This window comes from Caloenas nicobarica, chromosome 12, assembly GCF_036013445.1.
Source record: "Caloenas nicobarica isolate bCalNic1 chromosome 12, bCalNic1.hap1, whole genome shotgun sequence".
NCBI lineage: Eukaryota > Metazoa > Chordata > Aves > Columbiformes > Columbidae > Caloenas > Caloenas nicobarica.
The window spans coordinates 13,577,776-13,604,521 of record NC_088256.1 but is presented as its reverse complement, the minus strand read 5'-3'; the positions used below and the strand labels follow the sequence as shown (position 1 = coordinate 13,604,521).

At 49.2% G+C, this 26,746-nt stretch overlaps 3 protein-coding genes across 9 annotated transcripts in view; all 3 read left to right on the top strand.

The window, feature by feature from the left end:
- Nucleotides 1–4,885: 4,885 nt before the first annotated feature.
- On the top strand, nt 4,886–11,779 carry ITGB1BP2 (integrin subunit beta 1 binding protein 2). Its single transcript, XM_065643417.1, has 11 exons — nt 4,886–5,080; nt 5,330–5,379; nt 5,478–5,534; nt 6,106–6,254; nt 6,404–6,516; nt 6,762–6,820; nt 7,725–7,795; nt 8,045–8,147; nt 9,493–9,612; nt 10,072–10,134; nt 11,402–11,779. Exons 1-11 carry the CDS (start codon nt 5,017–5,019, stop codon nt 11,648–11,650), a joined length of 1,098 nt encoding a protein of 365 aa, XP_065499489.1. The 5' UTR covers nt 4,886–5,016; the 3' UTR covers nt 11,651–11,779.
- A 708-nt stretch (nt 11,780–12,487) lies between these two features.
- LOC135993478 (rho-related GTP-binding protein RhoG-like) lies at nt 12,488–26,048 on the top strand. Of its 3 annotated transcripts, XM_065643383.1 has the most exons (5): nt 12,488–12,546; nt 13,428–13,557; nt 14,891–14,930; nt 16,032–16,087; nt 21,664–26,048. In XM_065643383.1, the coding sequence occupies exon 5, from the start codon at nt 21,685–21,687 to the stop codon at nt 22,258–22,260; it is 576 nt and encodes a 191-aa protein (XP_065499455.1). In that variant the 5' UTR covers nt 12,488–12,546; nt 13,428–13,557; nt 14,891–14,930; nt 16,032–16,087; nt 21,664–21,684; the 3' UTR covers nt 22,261–26,048. The 3 variants fall into 3 exon arrangements, with proteins under 3 accessions (XP_065499455.1, XP_065499456.1, XP_065499457.1); XM_065643384.1 differs by lacking the exon at nt 16,032–16,087; XM_065643385.1 differs by lacking the exons at nt 12,488–12,546; nt 13,428–13,557; nt 16,032–16,087 and having other exon boundaries at nt 14,882–14,930.
- A 133-nt stretch (nt 26,049–26,181) lies between these two features.
- Nucleotides 26,182–26,746, top strand: part of TAF1 (TATA-box binding protein associated factor 1) — a 33,305-nt gene continuing 32,740 nt past the window's right edge. For all 5 annotated transcript variants that reach the window (XM_065643380.1, XM_065643379.1, XM_065643377.1 and 2 more), the window contains exon 1: nt 26,182–26,318. In XM_065643380.1, the coding sequence (XP_065499452.1) occupies nt 26,193–26,318 (126 nt within the window). In that variant the 5' untranslated portion in view covers nt 26,182–26,192. The remainder of the gene's footprint in view (nt 26,319–26,746) is intronic.

Genomic DNA, 26,746 nt, shown 5'->3' with positions numbered 1-26,746 from the left:
TGCTTTTGTTTCTTTTGCGAGTTTTTTTTTTTCCACGTTTGAAAGCATCTGGACTAGTAGCTGGCTTGCTCAGGTGATATGGTATTTAATGGTGATTATCACGGGCATTGTGACTTGGATGTAGGTACAGTATGAAGAGTTTGGTGATGTTTTTCACCTGGTGCATTTTCTGGGACAGCTAAATATTGCAAGATCTCAAAAAAAATTGGTGAGAATGCTGATTAGCTTTTCTGTTGCCCTGCAGAGAGGATGCATCTGGTCTTGTGGCTGGTGTCCGGAACATGGTGAGCAGACATTCACTCATTCCATGGGTGTTTTGTAAGAACGTTGTTTAATTCCAAAGTGTGAAATATTAGGAGAAGAAATTGCGAAGTTGCACCCAGGTGTCTGTATTGTCTCTTGTCCTGCCCATTGTTCACCTGGCTTGCTGGTTAGTGAGCAGTCAAAAGAAAAGGGAAACGGCAGAGCTCAAATGTTCAGCAGCACTGTGCTGCTGCCTCAATCCTGCTGGAGTATAAGATGAGGATGGGTCTGGTTACTGCCTTTCTGTGGGAGAAAAATGATAGGTGTGTAAAATCATGGGGAAGGAAGAATTTAGCACTGCTCAAAACTCCATCTAACAAGACCACAAGACCAGTACAAGGTGAAAACTGAAGATCAGTGACAACAAAGAAAACTAAACACTCTGGTGTGAACGCTAGAGGTAACTATTCTCATTTGCTTTATGTGAGGAGACTGAAAACCTGTGACAGGGTCTAGTAAGGAAATTGTAAAGCAAACTGTTACTAAGGTTTTCAGAGGCGTGCGGCAGGGAGAAATGGCACCAGGGCCTGGTCATAGTGCAGAAGGACTGACAGCTGGGCGCAGGAACAAGCAAGGCCGCCTCGCTCCAGAGCACACACTCGTGCTGGGGCTGCTCAAGCACTTTGGGTTTTGCTGTTGGAGCTTGTGCTGTTTGGATCAGGTAGCGAGGGCAGCTCCCGAGGCTGGACCGCGCACAAGCACTGTTGTGATGTGCTGAGGTTCAGCCAGTGTGCAGAAGGGAATGCTTCCCTCTGCGTGCTGTTCCTGATCTCTGGCTGTTATCTAGTTGCAGATTGATTAAGTATTATGACTATGATGAAGAGACACCCTTGCCTTTTTCTGCTATGTCTGATCCGCTTGTTTAAAATGCACTTATGCAGTATCAGTTCATATCAGACCAAGGACCGATGAGCAGCCTGGTGCTTATCACTTTGCTTTTAGCTTTAAATCCCCGTCATTTGTCAGCTTCAGAAGTTACATCTTGTGCTTTACACAGCTTCCTATTAAACAACAGTGACTGCATTTGCAAGAATCAAAGATAAATCTGAAAAATCCAACTGGTACCTGGGTAATTTTGTCACATCAAAGCAGAAGACTAACATTTTTTTTTTTTCTGGCACAGTGCATTTCACTAGAAGCTGTCATTTATCATAGAAAGGTACAAGTGATGGAATATGCTAAACTGCTTCTCCAGGGAGCTACCTTTGGGAGCTGGAAGAAGGACGTGAATTCCTATGGCCTTGCTGAAGGGAGCCGTCCTTCCCTCTTCTGTCTGGGTCGTGGCTCAGGTACCTGCTTGTCTACCTGGTGGGTCACCTGAGTGCCAGAGGTGGCCAAAAGGAGAGGGAGAAACGGGGAGCTCAGCCAGGCACAACGCTGCTCTTGGGACACTCTTCCCTCACTACAGCCTGGCTCTACCTGAGCTCACAACGGCCACGCTTCAAGGCAATAGGACCCTCCAAAGGAAAACCTGTAAAATCCCACACATTCAGCTGGTTCAGGCTATTTCGTGCAGCAGGTTTTTATTGTGGATGCCAGCTAATGACAAGAAAACTGAGCCTTAGGAGTAGACTGAACACTTTTGAGGACCAAAGTGCACTTTTTGATGAGGAATATTGCATGTGTTTTCAGAGTAAGCACTGGGGTAAACGGGCTCCTTCAGCAGCTCAGCTCCTAGGGGATTAAGTTATCTCTTTGGAGCAAGACACTGCCTGAGCTACAGGGAGAAAATCCCCATCAGCTGGGCAGCTGATTACAGTTTGAAGGTGTAATTTTTCAGACCAGGGTGTTGGGGCAGTAACCCTGTAATAACCCTAGCTGCTGAAGGGCAGCGTTCATGGATGGAGAGATGAAAATGGCCCACATCCCCATTTTTGATGGTTTTCTGGTCTTTCTCAAACCTGTTTTCTGAGCTGTTGAGTACAATCTGTGCAGACCTCTTGGACAACAGCTGGTACGTAACCCCTGAGCAGCGCTGTCAGAAGAAGAGCAGCTGGGCAGAACAACTGCTGGAGAATTGCTCAGAACATATTCATGGGGAAGATTTTGTTTCCCAAATAAGTAAAACATTAATGCTGCCTAATAGCCTTGTGTAGCATATTAATACATAGCAGTAACATGTATACCAGGGATTTTTCTTCTCCTAACCAGCCTTTCTGTGGAGGAACTACCCCATGCTGCAGGCGTGCACTCCCTTCCTGCTACCCGGACCCCAAAGAGCATCCCAAATGACTGACGGGTCAGAGGGCAGCTGCGTTTCTCTCTCCAGAGGCATTCAGCACATTCTCCCCAGGACTCTGGGGGGCTGTTTTACACTGACCCTGATCTTTCAAGGGCAAACACACTGAGCTGGGTTTGAGAATCATTTGGTCCTTTTTTTCTACCTCCTTTCTGTTCTGTTATATATCAAATTAATTGCACATAAACCAAACAGGCTTTATTTTCAATTCTCAGCTGGCCCATTCCTTGCAAGTGGTATCAAAGGGGTTGGTCACAACTGTCTCTGCTCAGCCGGCTCACACGGTGACTTTGCTTCACTTGGAGCTCTGCCCCAGGGGAGGGCTGGACTCAGCAACGCAGCCCTGTGGCCCAAATGCAACTGCCAGAAGCCGCAGCATCAAACCAGATGCTGCGTGATGGATGTGCAGTCCAGGATGCTCTTTGCCATCACCTGAACCTCATCTCCTCTTTTCTGCTAATTTTTAAAGCACCAGCTCTAGCAAGGCCCTGAGTCTGCTGGTGGCCAACTGAGCGGTTCCCCTGGAGCTCACCTCCGTTCCGCGGGGGGTGTCTCGTGTCTGTCTGTCCAGCCGTACTCCCTCACCTTGTCCTCCCTGGGAAGCCTCCCCTTGGGCCGGGAGCTGTGGACACCCCAATTTGCCATGTGTCACTGTGCTATATTCCCAGTACGTTCTGTCTTTTGAGCCACCTCATTCCCCGCAGACATGTGCAGCAGAGGAGCGAGGGCAGAGCAGTGCCGCTGCGTGCTCTCGGCTGCCTGCTGCTGCTCCTCGGGTGCTGAGGGGGCTCCGCTCAGCCGTGCCCCCCCAGATATCTGCTGGTCCCTCTGCGATGTGCCTCGGTGTGTGGGTCAGCCACAGCATCCTCTGGGTGTTTCCTCCAAGGCATGCGAGGTAACCCGAGCTCCGGATTCTCACTGGCACGGGGATGGTGACAGCTGCAGCCTTGCTGGGTGCTCGTGGAAAGGACAAGGAGATCTGAAACCCTATAGCTCTGCTTAGCCCCCGGGACCACAAATTCTACCTGGGTCCCAAGTAAACCCTCCCACCTGAGTGGAGTCTCTGGATGCCAGTGGCATCTTTTTTCACCCACCTTTGGGTCATTTATTGTGTCTTGAGGCACTGCAGTCCTGTGAGGGAGGTATCAGCTTGAAGCCACGTGGCTCATGCTCGTGTGACGATTCCCCAGTGTGCTCACATTTCTCTCCTAGTTTTTGGGTTGGATGTGGGTTGACACACAGGCTGCCCAGGTATAAAGAGGCCAAACGGTGATCCCTGTCCTCCCCTCCTGCGGGGCCATCTTCCTTCCCGACAAGGAAAAGCCCCATCAGTCTGGAGTAATTTCCCAGGTAAGCACCAGAATTTCAGCAAGGGTTCATCCTGACTCTGGACTTTGGAGATCCCCTTGGGGAGGCAGCAGATCCTACAGGCTGTTCTAGGGGGATGAACGAGGCTAAACAAACATCGTGGGACAGGGACGGGGTTACAGCAGCCATGGCAGACCCTGTGGGTTCCTGTCCCGAGCAGATTCCCTGGGCAGCTGCTGCCTGCAGGACCTGCCCTTCGCACCGACGGCTCCAGGGGCTTCTGTCCGAGCCGTTCCCGTGTGCTCCGGCGGGTCAGGGGAGGACCCGGGAAACTGCTGTTTCTGCAAACAGGAACAACAAAAAGAAAATAATGTTTGGGTTTAGATCCTTTTAGGAACTAAGTGAAACCTTTGATCTCAAAAGGGCTTCCTGTTTGTGGAGGAAAACTCTTGGGTCCCAGAATGGGAGCAGGAGTTCAGACAATCCCCCCCTGGGCACAGGGTGCACATGTAACATTTTGCGCTCTTCTTCTGTGATTACAATGATCTTCCAGGGGACAGATTTCATCCCTGGGTTGCACAGGACCCTGCATGGAAGGATGTCTTGGCCACACTCACTGCTTTGGTCTGCTGGTGCCTCTGTTGTGCCTTTTGGGGCTGTGGGAGGTCAGCACAGGTTTTTCCCTGCGATGCTGGGAATTCTCTTCTCTTTTTTTTCAGGAAACCTTCGGCGGCTTCTACAAACACTAAAGAAACTGAGCACAGTTTGTCAGGAGGAGTCGCAGGTTGCCCCGAGCTGGTGGCGGTGCTGATGCCTCCGCGCTGGACGCTGGTGGGACAGCAGCTGCTGGGGCGTCCTCTGCCCACCCCAGCTGCAGAGCCACCCTGCAGCGCCCCTTCCCCCTGCTGGCCGCAGGGGCAGGACAGAAATGCCTCTCCAGATAACGTGGGCGCCGGATCCCATCAGCTGCTGAGCTGCTGTGTCCATCTTTAGCCTGCTCTCCAGTTACCAGCCACCTCCTCCAGCTGCCTCCAAAGATAGGCAAAGCCACCTCCCAGCGCCTGGGCTGGAAACTGCGGGGAAGCAGAGGGGGGGATGACGGGCAGGGGTGAGATTGATGGGATTTTTGTGGAAGGAGTGAAGGACACCGTCAGTACGCCTGAGCTATGGCGTTGCTGTGCTACAACAAGGGCTGCGGGCAGAGGTTTGATCCTGAACACAACACCAAGGGTAAGTAGGATTTTCTGCCTCACACTGGGGTGAGCGGGACCTCATGGCGCTTTCCTGGTCTGCAGCCATGGCCACCATGCTGAGCTTGTCTGAGCTGCCAAGCAGGGCTAAGCCGAGCCCAGGGTTGAGCCGAGCCCAGTGCGGGCAGCCAGTGTGACAGGAGCAGGCTCAGGAGCTGCTGCGGGTCACAAGTGGCTTGTGGGCAGGATTGCTCCTCCTGAAAGGTTCTGCCCGATTTTCCCTTTTCAGATTCCTGCCTGTATCACCCGGGCGTCCCCATCTTCCACGATGCCCTGAAGGTGAGTGGGGCAGGAGCCGCAGCTGCAGCTGCAGGGAGGGACCTTGTGCCCGGTGGGATTGCCCACACCTAACCGGTTTGTCATCTCCTGGTGCCTAGGGCTGGTCTTGTTGCAAGAAACGCACAACAGACTTCTCCGAGTTCCTCTCCATAAAAGTGAGCGACCTGCCAGCTCAAATGCACCTGCTGCTCCCCTGTCCGCTCCTCCTTCCCCCTGTCCTGTCCTCATCCCGTGCCAAGGCTGTCCCCTTTACCCATCTGGCCAGGGATTTCCTATCTGCTTCCATAGACCCTGCGAGCAAGGGTGCTGCTCCCAAAGTGCAGGGCAGGCCCTCCCAGAGAAGGGTGCCGAAAGGGAACCCGCAGCAGGGTCCTGTGGGATGAACACAAATCCCCCCAGCGCCAGCACAGCTGTGAATGCCTGAGCAATCTGGGGAGGGGGGAGGAGGCAGCAGAGGCTTGGGGACATGAGGGAGACTCTGTCTGCCCTTCAGCTGCCATGCTGGGCTGCAACATCGCTGAGACTTCTCTGCCATGACCCCAGTGAAGCTGCTGCCCTGCTTTTTCCCTGAGAATCCCCTTGGACACAGGCCCTGCCCTGGTGCAGGGTCAGACCCCATCCCTGCAGGACACAGAGCCACCAGAGCACATAAAACTCACAGGGTTTGGGAGCAGCCGCCAGGTTAGGGAGGGCGAAGTGGGCATCAGGCTTGCTTCTGCTGCTCAGGGATGTACAAAGGGGTTTCACAGCAAGGAGAAGCCCCCTGAGCCTTTCAGCCAAGAGGACACCTCAGACAAGCCAAAGGCCAAACCAGTAGAGGAGCTCATCATCCAAGGACCAAAATCAGCTGAGAAGATGCAGCGGGAAAGACCAAGGTGAGACGGGCTCAGCTAAAAGTGTCACCATGCCATGCCATTTTTTCTGCACGTGTCCTGCCCTGCTGCTTCCTCAGGAGAGGCAACGACACTTGAAATGCAAAAAAAAAACCAAAACCCACTTGGCCTTTGCTGCTGCTGTTTCCCAGCTCTGATGAGCCAAGACGACTGCTGCCAATTAAAGTATCCAGGACTCTGGAGCAGGCACTGGAGAAATTGAACCTGTCCTCCAAGGACGAAGCACCTGAGGGCAGTTGTGCAGGTAGTGACGAGCTGATGGACGACAGCAGGGCTGCATGTGGCAATTTCAGCATGGGGTTTTGCACGGCACATTCAGCACTGGGTGGCAGGTGCTGTGTGCTCAGCCACCTGCAAGCACGCACAGCTGCGTCCCAGGTGCATTGCAACAGGCTGTGCAGAGCTCGGGAGCTGGCAGCGGGGCTGCGGGGGGATTGCGAGCAGGCGTGGGCAGCGCACGCCCCGGGTGAAGCTGTGTTGCTCTGGCAGGGGAGGCGGCTGCCCAGGTGAGAGCTGGCACCACCTGCAAGAACACAGCCTGCAAGGCGGTGAGTACCCGGCACGGTCCCATCTTTGCACAATCTGCCCTGTGGGGCCCGGAGCATTGCAGGACTGGCACGAGGGCTTGTGTCCCAGCTGCCACCAGGTGAGGGACAGGGTGCTGGCTGGGTGGGAGGTGGCAATGCCCATCCATTCTGTGTGCTCCTGCTCATCCTCTCCCTGGACTGGCTGCCTCTGTCACCTCCCAGCCACATTCCTGCGAGAGGCTTCCAGATTCCTCCATTGGTGGTACATTTGGATTTCACTGCTGCTAACAGCTTGCAATGAAATACAGCATATATTCAGGATATGGGCATATAGGTAAAATGCATGTGGAATAATTCCCACCAGCAGTTAATTAATGCAGCACAGCCCACTTTCCATCTTGCCCCAAGGCAACCTTGCGTAGGACCCTGGGAGGGCTGGCATGCTTTGAAAGCAGCAGAGAGGGGAGCGAGCAGGGAGCAAAAGGCAGGAAGTGGATGAGGACATGAGACTGACATGTTCTGGGAAGGAGGGGAAGGAACAGGATGGATGAATGGCCCCTTGCACCTCAGAGTGAGTTTCTGTGGTGTCCAAACTTGTCCACTGCCCCAGTGCTGCCCGGCCCTGGGCTGGGACCAGGCTGTGTTTGGGAGAGGGCACACAGAAGGGCTGCTGCCATGGTCATGGGGATGACACGGGGGTCCCGGTGAAGCTGGGGTGGCTGCCCTGCCAGCAGGGAGCAGGGGCCAGTGCTGGTATCGTCCCAGAGCAAGTCCTCACAGATGCTGGGCTCCATGAAAGGGTGATGTCGGGCATCGTGCTGTGCCCTGTGCAGGGATGGGCACCAACAGGCAGACGCCTGGCTGCGCCATGCCATGCTGTGTTAGAGGCACAGCCGAAAACTTTTCTCTGCTTGTCACTCCACAGATCTACCAGGGCCCTGAGAGCAACACAGAGGTTTGTACTTTCCATCCTGGAGTTCCTGTCTTTCATGAGGGGTAAGAAACAACCCTTTATCAGGGAGCAAACTGCCCCTGCTGAGGCCTGAACGTGCTGCATAGCGAGGCTGTGTGGCCCCAGCAGCACAGCCGGTGCAGCCGTGGGTGACACCCCCAGGTGACAGCTGGGCAGGGCGAGCTGTGGGTTCCAAGCCCCTCTCCTGCCACCCCGAACCCTGCTGTGGTCCCTTCTCCTGCTCCCGCAGTGAGCCTCCCGCAGTGAGGCTCAGGTCACCTCACTCTCCCCAGGATGAAGTACTGGAGCTGCTGTGGAGTCAAAACAACGGATTTCAGTGCTTTCCTGGAGCAGCTGGGCTGCCGCAGCGGGCGGCACTGCTGGACGGTGAAGGGGGTAAGAGGGCTCTGGGCAGGGGAGACTCGTCTGAACAAAGTGCTGTTACCAGCACCCAAGGCGTGCTCCTTCCCTTGCTCTGCATTCGTGTGGGTTTCTGCATTTAATTCTCTTAATTTTCATAATTGCTGACAGACGACTGCGCAGGGTGTGAATGCCTAATCTTCACCCATCTGCTGTTTAAAATGCTGCTTCTGCATTCACAAAATGTGTCAGTTCTCACACCCCATGGGCAGATGTGCAATAGGAAGCAGAATGAGGCAGGAGCTGGCCCTGGGCATGGCGCAGCCAGAGCTGCAGGCTGCTGCACAGGGACAGGCAGCTGAGCACAGGAAAAGCCCTGCTAAAAAAACCCCATAGTTTTGACAGGTGACTGCAGATGACTGAATTTGGTTTTAATGAAGCTTTCCTTCTGCAACTTCTTCCCAGGAGGGACCTCATCTACATAGTGACATGGTGGTGTGGCAGGGCAATGAGGGGAAGATTCCAATTCCCAATACTGTGTATGTGTCTGTAAGTTTCCCCAGGAAAGCCTTTGGCTGGAAACAGGCTTGAGCTGGGAAAGGTGCATCAAAGTGGCCCAGGACATCCCTGAAAGTGCATCATGTTCCTCTGAGTCAGCACTGCTCTGAGCAACCACCTCTGAGCCCAGTTTGTTCTTTGTCCTGGAGCAGAAAACATACAGTGGACGTAAAGGAGGCTGCAGTGAATGAACTGTGATATGATGCAGACGCTTTGTGCTAATTGTCACTGGAGTTTGGGGCTGGGATTGCTCCTGGGGCATCTCCTTGACTGGCAATGCTGAGGGCTGCACGGAGTTTGTTTCCTGGTGATGCTCAGAAATGCCTAGTGGGGCCAAAGCTACCTGTGGCATGGACAAGGTGTGGGTCCTGTGGGAGGAAGGTGAAATGGGGCCAGTTTGGGCTCATTTGGCTCCCAGATCTAGCATGGTGGCACGATCCATGTCCAGCAACAGCCCCTGCACGGCCCTCCAGACTGAGTCTCCTGACTGTGCTCAGCACCTATGAGCTCAGACACAGCAGAATGACTATGGAACAAGAAGGGGATGTCTTTGGTCTTAACACATCCTTCTGGAGCAACCCCAAGCACAGCACAGGTGTCCCATGTTGCATGGGACAGCCTGGCGGGGGCTGTCCACCTTCGCGCAACCCACCTCCCCTCAAAAACCTGCACAAAAGGCAGGGTTTGAGCTTGCTTAGCTGATGCTGACCTCAGGAGAAGGTGAAGGAGAGGTGTGAAGGAGCGTCCTCCAGCACAGATATCCCCTCTGTTTGGGGTGTGCTTGGGCGAGATGCTGTGCCATGACAGGTTCCTCTCCTGGCAGGACAAGAAGGCGGTGTCGTGCCGGCAGGATTGGCACCAAACCAGCAGCCAGGTGGTAGTGACAGTCTATGCCAAGAACCCCCTGCCCGCCCACAGCAGCGTGAAAGCCAACCGTACCACGGTGAGTGGGGCCGGCGGAGCTGGGCTGGGGACACATGTTTTCATGGCATCTCATTTTGATGAGCCAACAGGCACGAGCCGGTCGGCTGCCTGCTGCTCTTTGGTGGCCTGTTTGGTCTGTCGCTGCGGCTGGGGTTAGCACTGCCAACCTGTCGTCCCCAAGCTGAGAGCCCGGCGGCTTCGCTGCTGCAGCAGCATCTGCCCGACCGCTCTGGCTTGGTGGCTTTCAGCCTCAGTGGGTGGCTTTTCTGGCCTTGAATCCCTCAACTGGTGGCAGAGCTGAACCCAGCGTGCTCTGAAGGGGTGAAAAGCTCCCAGGTGCCCAAGGGATCGCCAGACCGCTACACTGCAGCCAGGACACGCGATGTGTTACTGTGCTGGAAGGCAGCCGCACTGCCTGGGGGAAGAGCTTTGGCAGCGCTGTTCTACCCAATCAGATATTTTTCTGTTGATCTTTCAGCTTGAGGTTCACATCGTCTTTGAAGGGAATAAGATTTTCCAGGCAGAACTGGACCTCTGGGGGGTAAGATCCTGTTTACTTTGGTTTCCCTTTTCCTATTGCAGCATGGGGCTGGGCTGCAATGCTGCGAAGCAGCCTGTGCGCTGGCAGAAGTGTTTGAAGCCCCAAACACAGGCTCCCAGTGAGGAAAATTACTCTCTGCAGGGCGAGGATTCTCAGACTTTTGAAAAAGCAGCAAAATGGTCATTGCTGCAATTTCTGCACAGTCTTTCCTGTGCGTGAAGGATGAGGCAGACTTTGACTGTATTATCGCATAGAAATACTGTGGCCCCTGGGATGCTGTCTCTTCCCTGGCTGGCACATCTGTCAAACAAACAGCCATTTCATAGTCCCACCCTGGGCAGGATTCATTGCCAGCTCTTGAAGCCTTGCGGAGAACACGGCTGTCGCAGCAGAGAGGACCCGTTTATCTCCACAGCTCCAGTTTTCTATAGCAGCAAAGGCTGATGAGGAAATTAGGTTTTTTTCTATTGATCTCATAGCGGTAGCACCCTCTGGGAGCCGTGCCAGGACTCTGCTTGGGCTCGGTGCCCATCTGACTGCTCTGTGCCACCTGAGGCACCCTGGCTACTCTCTTTTAAACACTGCCAGAGCACTGGCTTGCTCCTGTTGGGATCATCTGGGCGCCAGGTCACCCAGGTACGAGCATTTATAGCCACCTCTGCTAGGAAATGCCTTAGGGCTGTTTGTGAGAATGGCTGTTTTGATGGCTGTCGGTGGCTTCACCAATTGATCCTGGACTAAGAGCACAGCTAGATGTTGCTGCTGGCTCTGTAGGTGTTCTGGGTTTGCTCCTGGATTGCCCCAAAGGGCCTTTGGCCCAGAAGGTCCCTGTTTCCCCCTGCAATCCTGCTGTGCCTGCAGGCAGGCAGCCGTGTGATGGGAGAGGCTCACTCTGATTTCTCAGCTGCTTGCTGGCTGGGGAGGAGCAGCAAGGCTCGGGAATTTGCATGTGCATTTCTCGCCTTTATTTCTGGTGCGTGCTGCCTGCACCCGTGGGCAGCAGAGCGTGCTGTGGGTCCGCCTGTGTCTGCAGGGCTGCACCGCAGCTGCGCGCGCGGCTGTGGCGGGCTGAGCCAGCCTGAGCTCCGTACCAGCACTGCTGTGCTGCTCAGACCTAACACCCAGGGTTCACCCTGCTCTGTCTCCTGGCATACGAGGAGAGATCTCTCCTCTCTTCCTCTAGCAGGGCCCTGCCAGTAAGGTGAAGGATGAACATGCGCTGCCTGCCCTCCCCTGCCCAGCTCACTGTACCTTTCCCTCTCTCTAGGTCATTGAAATAGAGAAGAGCTTTGTGAGCATGGTCCCTACCAAAGTGGAGATCACACTTTGCAAAGCCAGCCCTGGCTCCTGGGCCAGGCTGGAGCTCCCCCAAAGCCCGTCGCACCCCCGCGGCGAGCAGAAGGAGGCTGCCAACGCAGAGGAGCCCGCGGCAGCGCAGGAGGAGGACTCAGATGACAGCTTGAGCTGGTCAGAGGAGGAAGACGAGGAGCTGGAGATGGGAACACAGACCAACTGACCTTCGAGCGCTTCAGCAGCTGAGCAGTTCCAGCTCCTGAGCTGCCGAGGACCTTGGAACAGCTCCAGAGGAGCACGTCCTCTGCCCCGGTCAGAAGGGGCAAGTAATAAAAACCCAGAGCAAAGGTTACACTCTGAAATTCCTGATAGGCGCTTAAGAAACGTCAGCAGGCTGAACCCTGACATCTATCTCTCCTTCTCCTGTGTCCAGCCAGGGCAGGACAACGGGACGAGCTCCTCCCTGCAGCTCAGCCAGCCTGGCCGGCCTTCTGCCTGACCCTGGCATTTCTGGGGGGTGCAGAGCCCCGGGGCAGCGGGGTGAGCTGAGCTTAACCCCCCCGCCCCTCAGCCCCTCCGCGGTGGGTGTCGCGAGTGAGATGGCGACTGCGGGCACGAGGGAAATGTCATCGCCGCCTGCGGTTCCAGCGGGGACATGACGTCCTCCTCTGAAATGACCTTTACGGGCGCGAAGCTGCCCGGGGGCGGAAGGTTGATACCGAGCAAGCGGCGAAACGCAAGGAGCCCGCGGAGGCGGGGGATGCCCCGGGGGTTTCGCTGTGTAACACCTCCCAGCGCTGGGAAGGGGGCGGGAAGGCGGCGCACACCATTTGCCGACTGCACTGAAATATTCCGGTACCAAAACCCGGCCGCCGGGGGGCCGCCCTGCCGGTGCGGGTGCGGGTGCGGGGGCCGGGCCGGGCCGGGCCGGGCCGAGCCGGGCCGCCCGCGCACCGCGGCGCCCCCTGGCGGGTCCTCCGGGGGAGGCGGCGGGGCACAGGGCGCGTGCGCGCGGCGGGCGCGGGGCGCGTGCGCGCGGCAGGGACGGGCGCCGGGGTGCGGCCGGGTCGGGGGCGTCGCCGCCGCCCCGGGAGCAGCGGCCGCCGGCGGGCGCGGGAGGTGAGCGCGGGGCTGGCGGAGGCGGGAGGGGCGGCGGGAGCGCGGGGCCGCTGTGCGGCGGGCGGGCGGCGCTCCGGGCTCCCCGCGTGCGGCGGCGCGGCCCGCGGCGGGCCCTGAGAGGCCGTGAGGTGAACTGAGGTTCGGCGGGCGCGGCCTCCGCGGGCCCCCGGCACCCCGCGTGGGTGCGGGTGTTTCTCCTCGGCGCTGCCGGCGGGCGGAGGCCGGGGCGGGCGGCGGGCTGGGGACGAAGATCCCTCGCGTCCGGCCGCCGCCACCCTCCCTGTCAGCGGGGCGGCGGCCCGGGGCTGGCGCCGGCCTCTCCCGGCCGGGGCGCCGCGGCGGCCGCGGGTTCCGCGCCGGAGGGGTCGGTTCGTGCTGTCCGCGGCTCCTCGGCACACCTGCCCCGCGGGGGAAGCAGCCGGCTCCGGGGGAGGGGAGGGCGAGCCTGGGAGAAGCCAGGTGATAACCCCCCAGCCGCGGGGCGGGTCGTTCCCGTTTCCGGAGGCTGCGGGAGGTGGGTGGCGGGGTCCCGGTTTCTGCCCGTGGGGGCGGTTGTGCTCGTCAGGGGGCACGGGGATGCTGGAGGCGTGGGGGAAATGGGGCGTTTTGGAGCAAGCTCTTCTCTGGTCCCATTTCTCGCTCAGGGATGTGGGGGAAGCGGGAATGGCCCTGTGGGCCGGTCCTTCGCTTCCCCCTCCCGCGGTGTGCAGAGGTCGGGCCGGGCTGTTCTAAAGCCGGGCTGATGCTAATCCGCATTGGGAGGACGGGGACAAAGTTAAGGCGATCTCTGCTCCCAGTAGATATAAAAGGTTGGCATAGGATGAGGTAGCCTTTTTCTGAAGTGTCTTGTTTCAGCGCTGAGAGTGAATCTTTCTTTACAGGGATATGCAGGAGTAGTCAGTCATATTTGGTCTGCTCTCTGAAAACTGCCAAACTGTTGTCTCCGGAAGAATAGAGCAAGGGAGTGTGCCCTAAAATACTGTGAGTGCTGAGGGATTTCAGGAGCCACAGGTATTGTCTCATGTAGCAGCTGTTACAGAGCTCTCTTTCGTACGTTTAACAGTCTCTTCTTGAATCCTATAAACCTTCAGTATTTTTAACATTCTGTACTGAGGAATTCCTCGTTTAACCTCAAATCCTGAGAAGCAACGCTACCTTTTATTTGTTCTGAACCTCCCTCTTTCTGATTTAATTTGATGCCCCTTTGTTCTTGTTTTGTCGTGTGTTTGGTTTTTTTTTTTTGAAAGAACCAATGAGTAGTTGATGTCTGTTTACTCTTTATAAACAGTTGTGAGTCCCATCATACTTACTCTGAGCTATAAAGAAGCTTTAAACGCTTTTGTTCTTTATGTGTACCCTATGCTTGGAACATGTGTCCTATGCTGGAGTGTGGTGCTCCTTGTGCCAGCATCATGAGCTGTGTGCTCTTTCTTCCAAGCTTATTTTTTAATTTTTAAAAAGCTTACATTCTCTTCTGTGTCAAAGGTAAAATACATATCATGGAGCCTGTAGCCAGTTTGCCAGTGTTCAGCTGCATGCAAGTTTTTTGATAGAGAACTTAAGCTTATGAGGCATATTTGGTGTATTAGCTTACTATTTCCATAAAAAAGATGCTTTTAAATGTTCTTCTTTACAGAGAGCGTGGAAAAACAGTGAAATATGTGATTTGCAATTAGGAGGAGGAAACTGAATATGCAGTTTGATTTGCTTACATGATGAGGCTGTAATTCTTCTGGAGTCCAAAGTGTTTTCACACAGTTTGGTATCATGTAAAGATCCATACCTTTAAAAGGAGTATTTTTTTTTTTACTTTACTCTCCTATGCCTGTATGTGTAATTGCCAAGAGACTCCTTGCCACTGGTAACAGTGTTAGCGCACAAGCCATGATACAGCACACACTGAGTGCACATTTTAACTTGTGTTTTAATAATATCTAAACTATTTAAAGACATTTTTGAAAACTGTTAGTGATTGAGCCAAGTGCCTTCCTTCCCACCCCGCTTTGCCCCTGTGAAATTTGGGAGGGAGGAGGAGAAATCAAAGAGGATAAAAAGTATGTGTGTGTTTTCTTTCTTGAGGGGAAAGCTTAGATTTTCCCAGTATACACATTGCCTTTCAAATACAACTGTGGCTTTGTTATAACTTTTCTTAAAAATAGAGTGTTTAGAGTGCTAATGAATACCAGGTGACAAAAGATGATAGGAAGATAGACTAACAGCATTTTTTTCCACCTCAAATAGGAATCAGGGGTGCTTTAACTGGATTTATCATTCATTCTGCAATGTGCTTAATGCTTCTCTTCACAGAACCTCATGTCTGACGTACTGTCTTTTTCTCTTTTAGCCAACAGTAATGAATAAGGCCTTGCAGGAATCTATAAAAGGTAGGAAGGACATATGTTGTTCACTTTTTATGAACTGACTGTGATAGCCAGGACCTCTGCAAGTTGATTGTATCACTCAGGAGGTGTCTAGTGGATCTGGGCGCAGAACCCTGCACTCTAAGCTCCTTGTCTTCCACCTTTACTGTGCTCACACTTGAAGCGCATCAGGGTTGTTTATGTTTGAATAAATTGTGAAGGATACCTGTCTTGATGAATCCATGCTTCTGCATGTGCTTGTAGGAGGAAAATCAAGTTTAATACTCTGCAGCTTTTGATTATGGCAGGGTACCTGTCATATTGATATACTGGGGATTCAGATATCTAGTGAAGTCCTAGCTTTTAGTTCCTGTATGACTGTGCGGCTGCACTGTGGTATAGTGTTGTTTCACAGCTGTGCAACTGTTTCACAAGTTTGTTTCTGTTACGCTTTGGAAATACTTATTATCCAAGAATTGTTATTTTGGATTAATAGAATTTAACATCATCAATATTTGGTCACTAATGTATGCCAAATGTTACAGGAGAGCAATGATGAGTGCTTGTAGTAAGAGTGTTGATACACTGAGGTTTTGTCATTGAGGTGCCTAAATACCTCATGCAGACCACTTTGTTTTCACTGTGGTTCCCTAAGAAATACTGCTTATGTGGTAAAGCTTATGTGTGTTTCATGTGTGAAAAAAAAAAAAAAATCTTTAGATCAATAAACCAATTTCAGCCTAATTTGACACGGGTGGCAGTTTTAATAATGTTATATGGGAGGTTTTGAGTGGTTTCTCGTGTTTCTTTGAAACAGCTTTTTGTGCCGAAAGGGGTAAGGCATTTCTAGCATTCACACTGAGGGAACAACCAGTGAGAATTGCATGCTTGTTAGGCATCAGTAATATGTGCATGGGAGCTGGACTTCCAGGCCCAGCTCTGCAGAAAGTGAGCTTCCTTGATTCTGCTGTTCTTGTGGAGCTCTGGGCTGTGGAATGTGTGATTCCTGTTGTGCTGCTGAAATCTGGCTTGGCTTGTTGATTTTTTTTTTTTTTTCTCCTTTTTTTTTCTTCCCCTCCTGTGCTGCCACTGAGGCTGTTGCCGTGTGTTTTGTTTCTCTTTCAGGTAAATGGGAGGACAGAAAGTGGTGCGAAAACTTTGAAAGGCACTGAGAAGTCCAAGTAGGTCATTCATTGCTGAAGGGTATTAGGGATGAGATCTCCTATTTAACTTTTTTACTCTTTTCTTGGCATGCATTCTGAAAGTCTGGCACTTGTCCATTCATTTGGCGCTTGCCTAAAACAATGGCAAGTAAGCTGAGCTGTTGTGGAATAGTAACACAGTCTTGATTAAATTGCTGAGGGCCTCCTTCTCTTCCCTGTCAGGTCGGGTGACTAAGCTGCACACTTGAAGAATATTTTAACTCCTTTGCATGGGTGAGGATGGTAGGATATACTTAGAACTGCCTTATCCATTCGTTGTTGAAAGTTCCTGCCAGGCTTCATGTATCAGGCAGACAGAGTGAATAATTTCTGATTTTGTTTTTGTTACTGAAAGATGAGCAATTAAGTGATTTAGATTTCTTAACTTCTGCTTGCTCCCGATAAAGCAGTATCAAACTTTTGAGCCTGCAAAACAGGGAGGGATTGATCAAAGGTGATGGCTGAACAGAAGGACACAGCTTAGTATAGATGATTTCATCGGAACTGCTGGTGTTTTCTGCTCATTTTTGGCCAAATGGGGCCCTGTCCAGCTGAAAAGAGATGGGGAAGACCTGACAAACTCTGTGAAAAGGAGTTTATCAAAGACCAGTATCAAAGCTAAAATCCACCTAACAAAGAAGCATCTGATGTTAACGTAGCAAGGGCAAAGATATACCCTGCTAAGGAGTAGTTCCTCTGCCAATAATTTTTTGAAGTGCAGGAAGTACAAAAAGCATAAATCTGGAAAGCCCCAGAAGAATTCAGGTTCATATTTTGTCACTGTTTTCTCCCTTCTCTCAGCAGACTTTCCTTCAGAAGTATTAAAGGGAATGTCTAGAAGTTTTTTCTCTCCCACAAAAAAATCTGGATGCAAGATGAAGTTATTCTTGATTTCACTTATGATAGCTTTGTGGGGAGGGGAGGTGCAATCCACGTAGTGAATTTCCTCAGCAAATGACTGGCTGAGTTATGGGAGAGCAAGCTGTCCATGTTAGTGATACCAGAAAATATGTAATTAGGTCTGAACGGGAGCAGCTCTCTAGACAATGTCTCGACACGTCGATTGAAATCTTGCACATTCCAAAGGTAGTGCCAGGTGTGCAGGCAGCGAAGGCAAATGCAGCATCTTCTGGGAAGGAAGCTAACCCACTCAGGAATGCCAGTTTTCTAATTCAAAGGCACTGATGGACAAGATAGAAATAACTCTCATTTACATATTTTTGCACAACACTCCTTTGTGGGGTGGTTGGTTTGTATGTGGTGATTTTTAAGTTCTTTGAAAATTATTCCTATTCTGCTGTAACTGCTAGAACTTTCTATGTTCTGATGATCTTCTTCCTTAAATGCAATGAAAATCCTTTCCCTGGCAGGACTAAGCGAAGCGAATCACCTCTCACTACTTTGGACTTTCTGTTCAGTCCTTTCTCTTGCTGAGTAAATTTTAAACTTGGCTTTGAAGCTTGTACCCAGCTTTCTGTTTCTGAATTCTAAGTCTTGTTTTTGATGTGTCGATGTGTCAGTCTTGTATTTTTCTCTTTTTCAGTTCTTGTTACCTGTTGTACGTAGAGTTTTTCTCTCTAAAGTTTTCCCCCAAAATTCTTTTGAAGCTCACAAAAAAAACCCCAAACAAACCCTAAACCAATTTTCCCACTCTTGGTAATGTTTGTTGGTAATTTTGGTTTCAGAGTATGTTTTTTTTCAGCGTACATTTGTATTCACATAGCATGCATTGCCAAGTTCAAGGGTGCTTGAGAAATAAAAATAATTTTCCATGCAAATTTGAACCCCAGCTTCTTGCTATCTTATAAGAGTTTTATTGCTAGGCAAATTGTTTACAAGAAAAGATAAATAAAGACTTTATACATTTTGAACAAAGCCATATGTGCATTTAATGGAAAAGTCCTGATGGAGGTAATATTGTTTGCTTGGTTGTGGCTTAAATTAAAACAAAACAACCCTTTGTCTTTCATATGTAATTTTTAAACTGAATTACACCTGCTTACAACATACAGGTTTCTGGAGTATAGGAGCTTCTTTCTACTTTTTTGTGATTGATTTCTCTAAATTTTGTGTTTTGGTGCTAAATAATGTATATCCTGGTGTTTGTTTTTCTGTATTGCATATGGCACATGTGATCCCTTTCAGCTAAGACAACTTAACTTTAAAGGAGCCCTGCAGAGAAGCATACTTAAAAGCCTACAAGCTCTTCAATTGTATCTGTGTAGTTTGTACTTAGCCTGAAGCTTTGTCATGTTTGCATGGAGTTATTTCCTATTGCAAATGTTGCTCTTCTAAAATGCAAGCCCAAGTCAGGTCATTCAAGATATTAGTTTTGTGAAAGAGCATTCATGTTCCAGGCTCTTTTGTTGCCTTACTACTGTTCTCTGAACTCAAATCTCATGACCTCTTAAATAAAGCCCCAAGAAAATAATCTTTGGGTAGCACACTTTCATTAGAAATCTTAAATCAGTTTGAATGAAACTATGTTAGCTGCTGATGCTACGGGACATATGTGGCTTTGTAGTATACCAATATATGAAATTGCTTGTATTGTATTACAAAATTGGCGTGATGACCCTCCAGATAGTGGTGCCTGGTGTGTGCAGGTAGGGGTGCAATTCTGGGATACCCCATTTTTCTGTGAAAAGACGGAAATGCACAGAGGTGCAAGCCCCTGGGGGAGCTTGTGGTTTGTGTTTTAAAGAGGGATCTGTTTCCAAGTCTTTGCAATTTGCTTATTTTAGAAACTAGGAACTGGGCATACAAAAGGCTTTGTGTATCTCATTCTCCACAAGACTTCTGTTGCTATAGTTGAGTTTTTATCGCATGTATCCAAATGACTTAGTTCTGCCATCTCTATGATGTCACTTGTTATTGACTGATCAAAACAGCGGTCTGTTGCATTGGTAGTTCATTTGGAAAAAAACCTTTTGCTCTGGAACTGTTGGTCACCACTAAGGCTTCTGGCGCAGCATCTTCTAGTACTTCAGCGGTCTGAAGTAAATGCAGGAATAAACTTTAAAACCTGCTCTCTATGCTGCAGTCCAGTGAAACTTGGGCAGCAATAGCTGGTGCTCCGCCCCTGTGATTCATTCACTGTGTGCTACCGCTGGCTTGGTTGTACCAACACAGTTGATTGTGGTACTGCATGGTAAACTGGGTGAAACAACTCCTCACCCTCTTCGCAGTGTGTGGTCACGGCTGAGGAGGTGGTGCGCTGCCTGGGTGGGAAGGGGAAACAGGGTTTGGAAAGGCCTGAAGGCAGCTCTGCTGCTGGAGACAGCGTGGCAGCGATCTGACAGCAGCAGAGACAAGGATGGGGAGTTACGGTTGCGTCTTCAGCTAGAACAGTGTTATGGTATTAAAATAACATATGCTCCTCTGCACTTCTTGTAGCACATAGACCCTTTGTATTCAGAAATACTATGCAGTATGCTGCAAGTAAGTGTGTTCCACCTCTATTGATAATATAATGCTAAAAATGTTTAATTTGTAATGTTTTAAATAATTTTACACAAAAAGGAGTTTCACCTTTGGGGTTTGCAAAATGCAAGATGTGTTTTTAAGCCTCTTATTTGATGGAACTTACTAATTTCCGCCCCCAGCCCTGTTAAATGAAAATCTTAGTGCAACTGTTCTGGAATAATATAAGCAGTCCTGCTGTCAGCTTTTGCTGCTCAGTGCTGTTCTTGATTTTACTGAATACCTTTACAATATGCAGTTGCATGCACATCTCTCTTTACATTTGACTGGAGCTTTGAAATGGGATGACTCATTTTTTTGATGTTTGATGAAACTCACATGTGTGCTTTTCTGCCAAAGCTCAGAAGTACTTGCCAGATTTCATTTCAAGTGATTCATGTTGTTTTAGAAATGTAATTCCTGCCATTTTCAAAAAGGATAAGCTGCTTCTGCATCTTCCTCCTGCTTGATTTCCTCCACATTCTTCCCCTCCAATGTCCTGGTGGGTCTTTCTGGAGCAAGGTTTCTGCCCTGCTTCCCACTATGGATGGGTTTTCAATAGTGTACGTGTACATACATTGCTACTTCCTTAAGCACTGCATGTTGTAGTGACCGCAGTCAATATCCCTCGAGTTGCTCGTTGTGGAAATTTGCCAAAGCTTCAGGTAGTCTGTTTTCACTTAGTACAGAAGAATCATTTACACCCAATGGGAAGACAGCAGTGTGTGGATACAGAGAAAGACTTTGTCAATAAGGACAAAGCTGAGACTTAAATGGTAATGAGATATTGATTTATGTGGATGGTCTTGAAGAGGAAGTTGGGGAGAGAGGGTTTTTCAACTTCTGTTAAGTTCTTCACTATTGCTCATTGTCATATGTTCCCTTTGCTATTTTGATGGTGTTGGAGCTGTGATCTTTCTGAAATATGCAATATAATTCCTCCCACTGTTTGTTTCTTTTGTTTGAGGCAGTGTATTTGCTGCTGGTTGCAAGCTGAGGATTACTGATAGTGCCTCAAAGGCATTTGGGTGAGAAGGCAGATGCAAGTTCCTTCTTGTTCAGGCTAGCAGTGCAAACTCCAGCATACAACAAATGTACAACAAATGATGGCTTGTAGTTGTTCCATGCTGTTTTCAAAGTTCTTGCTGTTCATGTGATGAAAGTTTAGAATTAATTGAGTTTTAGGCTATATCTATTTGATTACCAAACCTACTGTTCACATACCAGGAAAGGGATAGGGAAGCCTTTAAGTGTCAGATATCTCCTGTAACAATTCCCCAGTCTGCCTAAGAAGGCTGTTTAATCGCTGATCTTTTACAACATGTATTTTTCTAATGCCCAGTATAAGCTTGCTTTATTGTACCTCAAGCCTATTAAGTTCTGCTTGTTCTTTCTCTGATTAGTGAGAATAATCTGTTCTTGGCTTCTTTAGAAAAATTCTTTATGTATTCTAATACTGGGTACTCTGGCTAATTATATTTCAAAGAACAGCTTTTCTCGTATGTGCTACTTTCTGAACCTTTCATCTGGTGTCCTCTAAATAATGCAGTTTCTTGAGGTCTGATCCAGAGTTGAGCGAATTATAGTAAACAGTAGCAGTGCAGCCCATTAACGGGCATCCCGGTTTATTTTATAATTTTTGGACCTTTCTTTGTGGTAAACTGTTTAGGCAGTAGATTATGTAGACAAGAAGCTTGAATCTTGGAAGAGGGGTGTGTGTGTGAATGCAGCAATGACAGAGTATCTTGTTACTAGGTCTGAGGTCATGATGCCTTTCCACTTGCAGGTACCTCTAAGGACTTGTCCCTTTGCCTGTGGGAAATGGGCAGTAAGGCAAGACTGTGGGAATTCGCCTAATTTGTACTTACATGGTTGGAATGCAGCCAGTTGTCACTAAGCTCTCAACTCATTGCATCTCCATTTCACTATTGTCTTTTTGGCCTGTGAGCTCTTTCGTAATGGCCTCTGAGAAACTGAGGGTGTCTAGCTGTGATAAGAATTGTTAGCAATATTAAAAACACTTGCTAAAGCTTATCTTTAAAATGGCTATCCTTGAGTGTGCTTTTCCTAACTTTTTTACTTGCTTTATGCAGGACTTTGTTGCTGGGTGAAGAATGCAGACTATAAAGTGCGTAGTTGTTGGAGATGGTGCTGTGGGAAAAACTTGTCTCCTCATCAGCTATACCACCAATGCCTTCCCAGAAGAATACATCCCTACCGTGTTTGACAACTACAGTGCCCAAATGACTGTTGATGGGCGGACAGTTAGCCTGAATCTCTGGGACACTGCAGGCCAGGAGGAGTATGACCGCCTGCGCACGCTCTCGTATCCTCAAACCAATGTATTCGTCATCTGTTTCTCCATTGGTTGCCCCTCTTCCTATGCAAATGTGAGGCACAAATGGCATCCTGAAGTTTCTCACCACTGTCCAAATGTTCCCATTCTTTTAGTGGGCACGAAGAGAGACTTGAGAAATGACCTGGAAACGGTTAAAAAGTTGAAAGAGCAAAGCTTGGCTCCCACTACCCCGCAGCAGGGGACTTCGCTGGCTAAACAAATTGGAGCAGTCAAATATTTGGAGTGCTCAGCATTGAATCAGGAGGGTGTTCGGGAGGTGTTTGCTGAAGCTGTGCGTGCAGTTCTGTATCCTGTGACAAAGAAGAACACAAGAAAATGTGTCTTATTGTAGTTACCTCGGGGGATGGATGTTCGAAGTTGAATGGAGGGTTCTTTAATTAGTTAAATTGAAGATTTGCATCTTGCACTAACAGCTCTAAGCAGAAATGGTTTATGCAATGAATATTCTTGCAGTCTTATTGCTTCAGGGAAACTGAAACAGAACACTTTTTTTTTTTTCGAACTGAGAGGTCAAATATCTACTTTATTTCTAAAGTTCCAGTGTCCAGCTTCTCCAGGGATCACTTGGCTTCTGTCCTTATTTAGTGGAGGAAAATAAAAGGGACTTCTTTGAAGCCAGATTTCTTTACTAGATAGCCATCAGTTACTAGATTTGCTGAAAAGCACAAATTCTGATAACTTTGCTTTATGCGTAACTGCTGCTTTACCTATCCCTTATTTACTGATTGAATTTATTTTACAAACAGAAGTCTGGCTGTCCAGTTGTTTTGTCAATTTAAAGCTTGAAAACAATTTGTTTACATGCAAAAATGCCTGAAATATTACTGAGATTCACCTTATAGTGAACTGTGATCATTTAGATGAAGAGTTAGTGTAAGGCATACTTAATGCAATAAGCAAGGCCCTGGGAACACCTGCAGTGATTTTATTAGTAGAAGCAGGAGCTGATTTCTCCTAATGTGAGGAACTTAAGATAATGATGACTCACTCAAATGAGTGATTTTCATACTTTTTGAGAGGTGGAAGAGTAGTTTAGATGCGAGTCTTCCATAATCTTCTAAAACGAGTTTTTATTTCACTTTCTAAAGAGACTTTACACCCTGAGAATAAATTAAATTACCTTTTTGGACTGAGGTAGTTGGGATGACATTTCTCAAAATGAGATTTTCAGTGTGATCCTTTGAATCCCAGAGACCTGATAGCAGTTCATTTGCTCTTGAGAAATGAAGTGTTTCATTTCTTAGTGTTCTTGGGGCCACCACCTGAGATTTTTGTGGCAAATTCCTTTGTTTTTCTAGGAGAACACTGGCAGAAAATTTGGAGCTCTATTTACAGGAACCAGGAATCCACATTTCTTCCTGGCAACTCACTGATGGTTTCAGTTAAATTTGTCATCGTTAGCCAGTCACTGGATAGGTTTACCTGGACAGTTTTCTCCTTGCTACTAGGTGATCAGTTATTATAAACTAGTTTAACTGAAGTTCTATTCGTGTCCTTTTTAGCTTTCTTTAGCAGTTCTAGTGAGTGGCAGCTGGCTTTTATTTTCAGGATGTGCACTGTTCTTTCTGTGTGATTCTGGGACCAGCTGAGGAGTGAGCACATGAAACCTTCCTTAGACTTAACCTTCCAGCTTGATGGTATGAAAGCAGCTTGCTTCAAAGATACTTTGTGTGAAACCAATGGTGCTGGACTGCGCTTTGTTGTCTCAAGTTGACAGTGCTGTCTTTGTCCGGATGCAGCCTCAATTGGTAATTCAGAACTTGCTCTCTTGTGATTCCCACACATGCAAATCTGTACTGGTGTATATCCTGGGCAGAAAAAAAGCGCTTCATTTTAGCAAGATAAGAGAATATGCATCAACAAGGTTATTAGGATCTTGTGTTAATTTGACCTTGCTTTATGTGATACAGGCGAAAATACCAGGTGGATAGAAACACTGGTATTTGTGCCCTAATTCCCCTCTTTGAAGAGGATGTGCCTTTCTTTAGCTGGTGTAACTGATGCTGACACTAACTGTATTTTTTGTATATCTGAGGTATGCTCGTACTGATACTGCTTCAGCAAACTGCAGCCTATAGATTATAGCAGTTAATCCAAATACTGGTATATGTGACTAGTGAACCCAACACCGAGTTCCAAGCGTTGCCTGACCGCACGCAACACCAAAACACCTGCTATGCCTGACGTTTGCAGAAGCCTAGAGACTTGGCATATTTTTCTTCACCAAGTGCGGTTGCCTGGAGTGTCTTTGTGTCTCTTGTACTTGCAGAAGAAGTGCTGTTCCAGATGTGGCTCCTGCTGCAGCTGTGAGGGTGCAGGAGTAACCTCTGCTCACCACATTCTGCCTTTACTTCAGCAGTCGGCCTTCACTGTGGGCTTGACTTGCAGGCAGCAATTAACTCTGTGCCTTGTAATTCAAGATTATTTTCTGTAGGTAAACTTCAGTAACCAAGTAAATAGAGTTTAAAATGTTTAAAATGTATTTATTGAAGCCAGAGCACATGTTTGTTTTTTAACGCTAGTCAGGCCTAAATCAACTGTGTAGTTACCCTGGTGCAAGCCCATAACTTTTGCTTCATTCAGAGATGTACTTTAAAAAGTTTATGATATGTTTGAACTGCTCTTAAATAGATTTTTAGTTTCAACAACAGGCACCTCTTTTTTTTTTTTTGGCTACATACATTTGCGATTTTGTACTGAAGCTACTACTGTTTTAAGAAGTTTTTACTTTTTTACATGCTGAAATCTTTTTAAGTTCTGCATCCTTTGTGGTTATTCCTAACTGGATTACAATAATTTTGTGGAGAAGAAATCGTGTGAGTGTTATTGCACACACCCACCCTGTAGGCTCGCACAGCAGCCATCCTGGTGTTAACTGGAAGACAGTATGGTGAGATAAAATTCAACTACTTAATTGATTTATTTGAATTGATTACATTATGCTAGAATACTTTATCCCCATCTAGATTACTTAAGAAATGGATTGCACAACAGTACTGAGGAGAGTAGCATGATGATGATGAAAATGAGCAGAAAGTGAACTTTGGACACCGTCAAAAGCTTTTTACTGACTTTAGAGTACCTCATTAGTAGTTGTTTAGTTGCCTCGTGTTTCTGCCCTTGCCGCCAGCAGTAGCCATCCTGCCGCTGGCAGCTGGTGTCCTCCGGCCATGGCTTTTCAGGAGAACGAGCCTCGGGTGCGCACGGAGCCATCTCGATTTTTCTATTCAGCAGACGTTCCCAGTCCGTAATCTTCATGCCTTTTTATTTTCCCCTATAATTCTTGATGCATTTTATTGCAAGTAATCCAGTGCTTCAGTCTACAATCCATTCTGTTCCTCCCACGTGTGTGGGTGGTTTGTTTTTTTCTGTGGGCAGGTAACAAATACAGACTTCACACAACCCCACGGCTGGATTTTGTCTGTTTTGGGGAATCGGAAAACCAGGGTAAGCTGTGTGTGTTTCCCGAACTGTTGGAGATTCCTCGGTTCGTTACCGAATAGAAATGCAGCATGTATGTCTTAATTCACAGAAGAGACTCTTTATGAAGAGACTGCTTGTAATCTTTCAGTTTGTGAATGATTTCTGAAATACTTCAGTGGTGTTTTTTTTTAAAATACAGCTGAAGCCACCCATAGGGAGCGGAGCGGTTCAGGAATTCCGTGTCCAAAGGATGTTACAAGGCGTGCTTAGATGTACAAGTGCTTTCTCTGGTTTACAGCTGTAGCTCTTTCTATGGAATTTAAACTGAAGAGCCTGGCCGTGGCTTGCCCGAGCGCTAAGCCCGGCTCTGTAGAACCTCGGTGCTGTTGGGCTGTCGCTGGGATGCGGGTGGGTCTTATGGGGGTCCCGGCCCCGGGGGCTGCGGGGAGCCCAAGACTCTTAAGTGTGGTACTGATACATACACTGGCAACTTGATTTTTCTACTATAATTTGTATTACAGCTAACAGTTTTAAAGGATTTTTTTTTTTTAATTATGCGGAATTAAGTTGTAATAAACCTTTCCTCATCTCTCTGACTCTCGTATTAACTCGCCAAGCTGTTTGTAACGCACCTGTTCTAAACGTAGTTCTTTCCTGTGGAAAGCCCGGACCCCGTTTCTCAAACGCAATAAAACGATTTTTCGGTGAACGCCGCCGCCTCCGCGCTTCCTTGGGGCGGGGCCGGGCCGCCAGGGGGCGCCGTTGGCCGGCCGGGGGGGCGGGGCTTGCTGGCGACTCCACTCGGGTTGACGCTTCCGCTTCCGGGCGGGCCCCGCCGCGATGTCGGACTCGGAGAGCGAGGAGGAGGCGGATGGCGGGCGGGCCGAGCCCTTCTCGCTGGCCGGCTTCCTCTTCGGAAACATCAATGAGGCGGGGCAGCTGGAGGGGGACAGCGTCCTCGACACGGTAGGGCTGCGGCGGGCCGGGCTGAGGGGCGGGAGGGGAACCGGGGCCTCCGCGGGGAGGGGGTGTCGGTGCCGCCGGCTGCGATGGGGCTGATGTCCCTGAGGTAGGGTTCTTTACCCGGTGTGCCTACAAATGAGTCCAGTCTAGGACACCGAGACGAGACGTGGCCTCATGTTGCACCAGGGGAGGTTTAGATTGGGTGTTAGGAAAAATTTCTTCACGGGAAGGGTTGTCAGGCGTTGGAACAGGCTGCCCAGGGCAGTGCTGGAGTCACCATCCCTGGAGGGGTTTAAAAGGCGTTTAGACGAGGTTCTGAGGGACACGGGTTAGAGGTGGGCTTGACAGTGTTGGGTTAATGGCTGGGCTTGATCTTAAAGGTGTTTTCCAACCAAAATGATTCTGTGGTTCTGAGATGTTTATTTATAGAG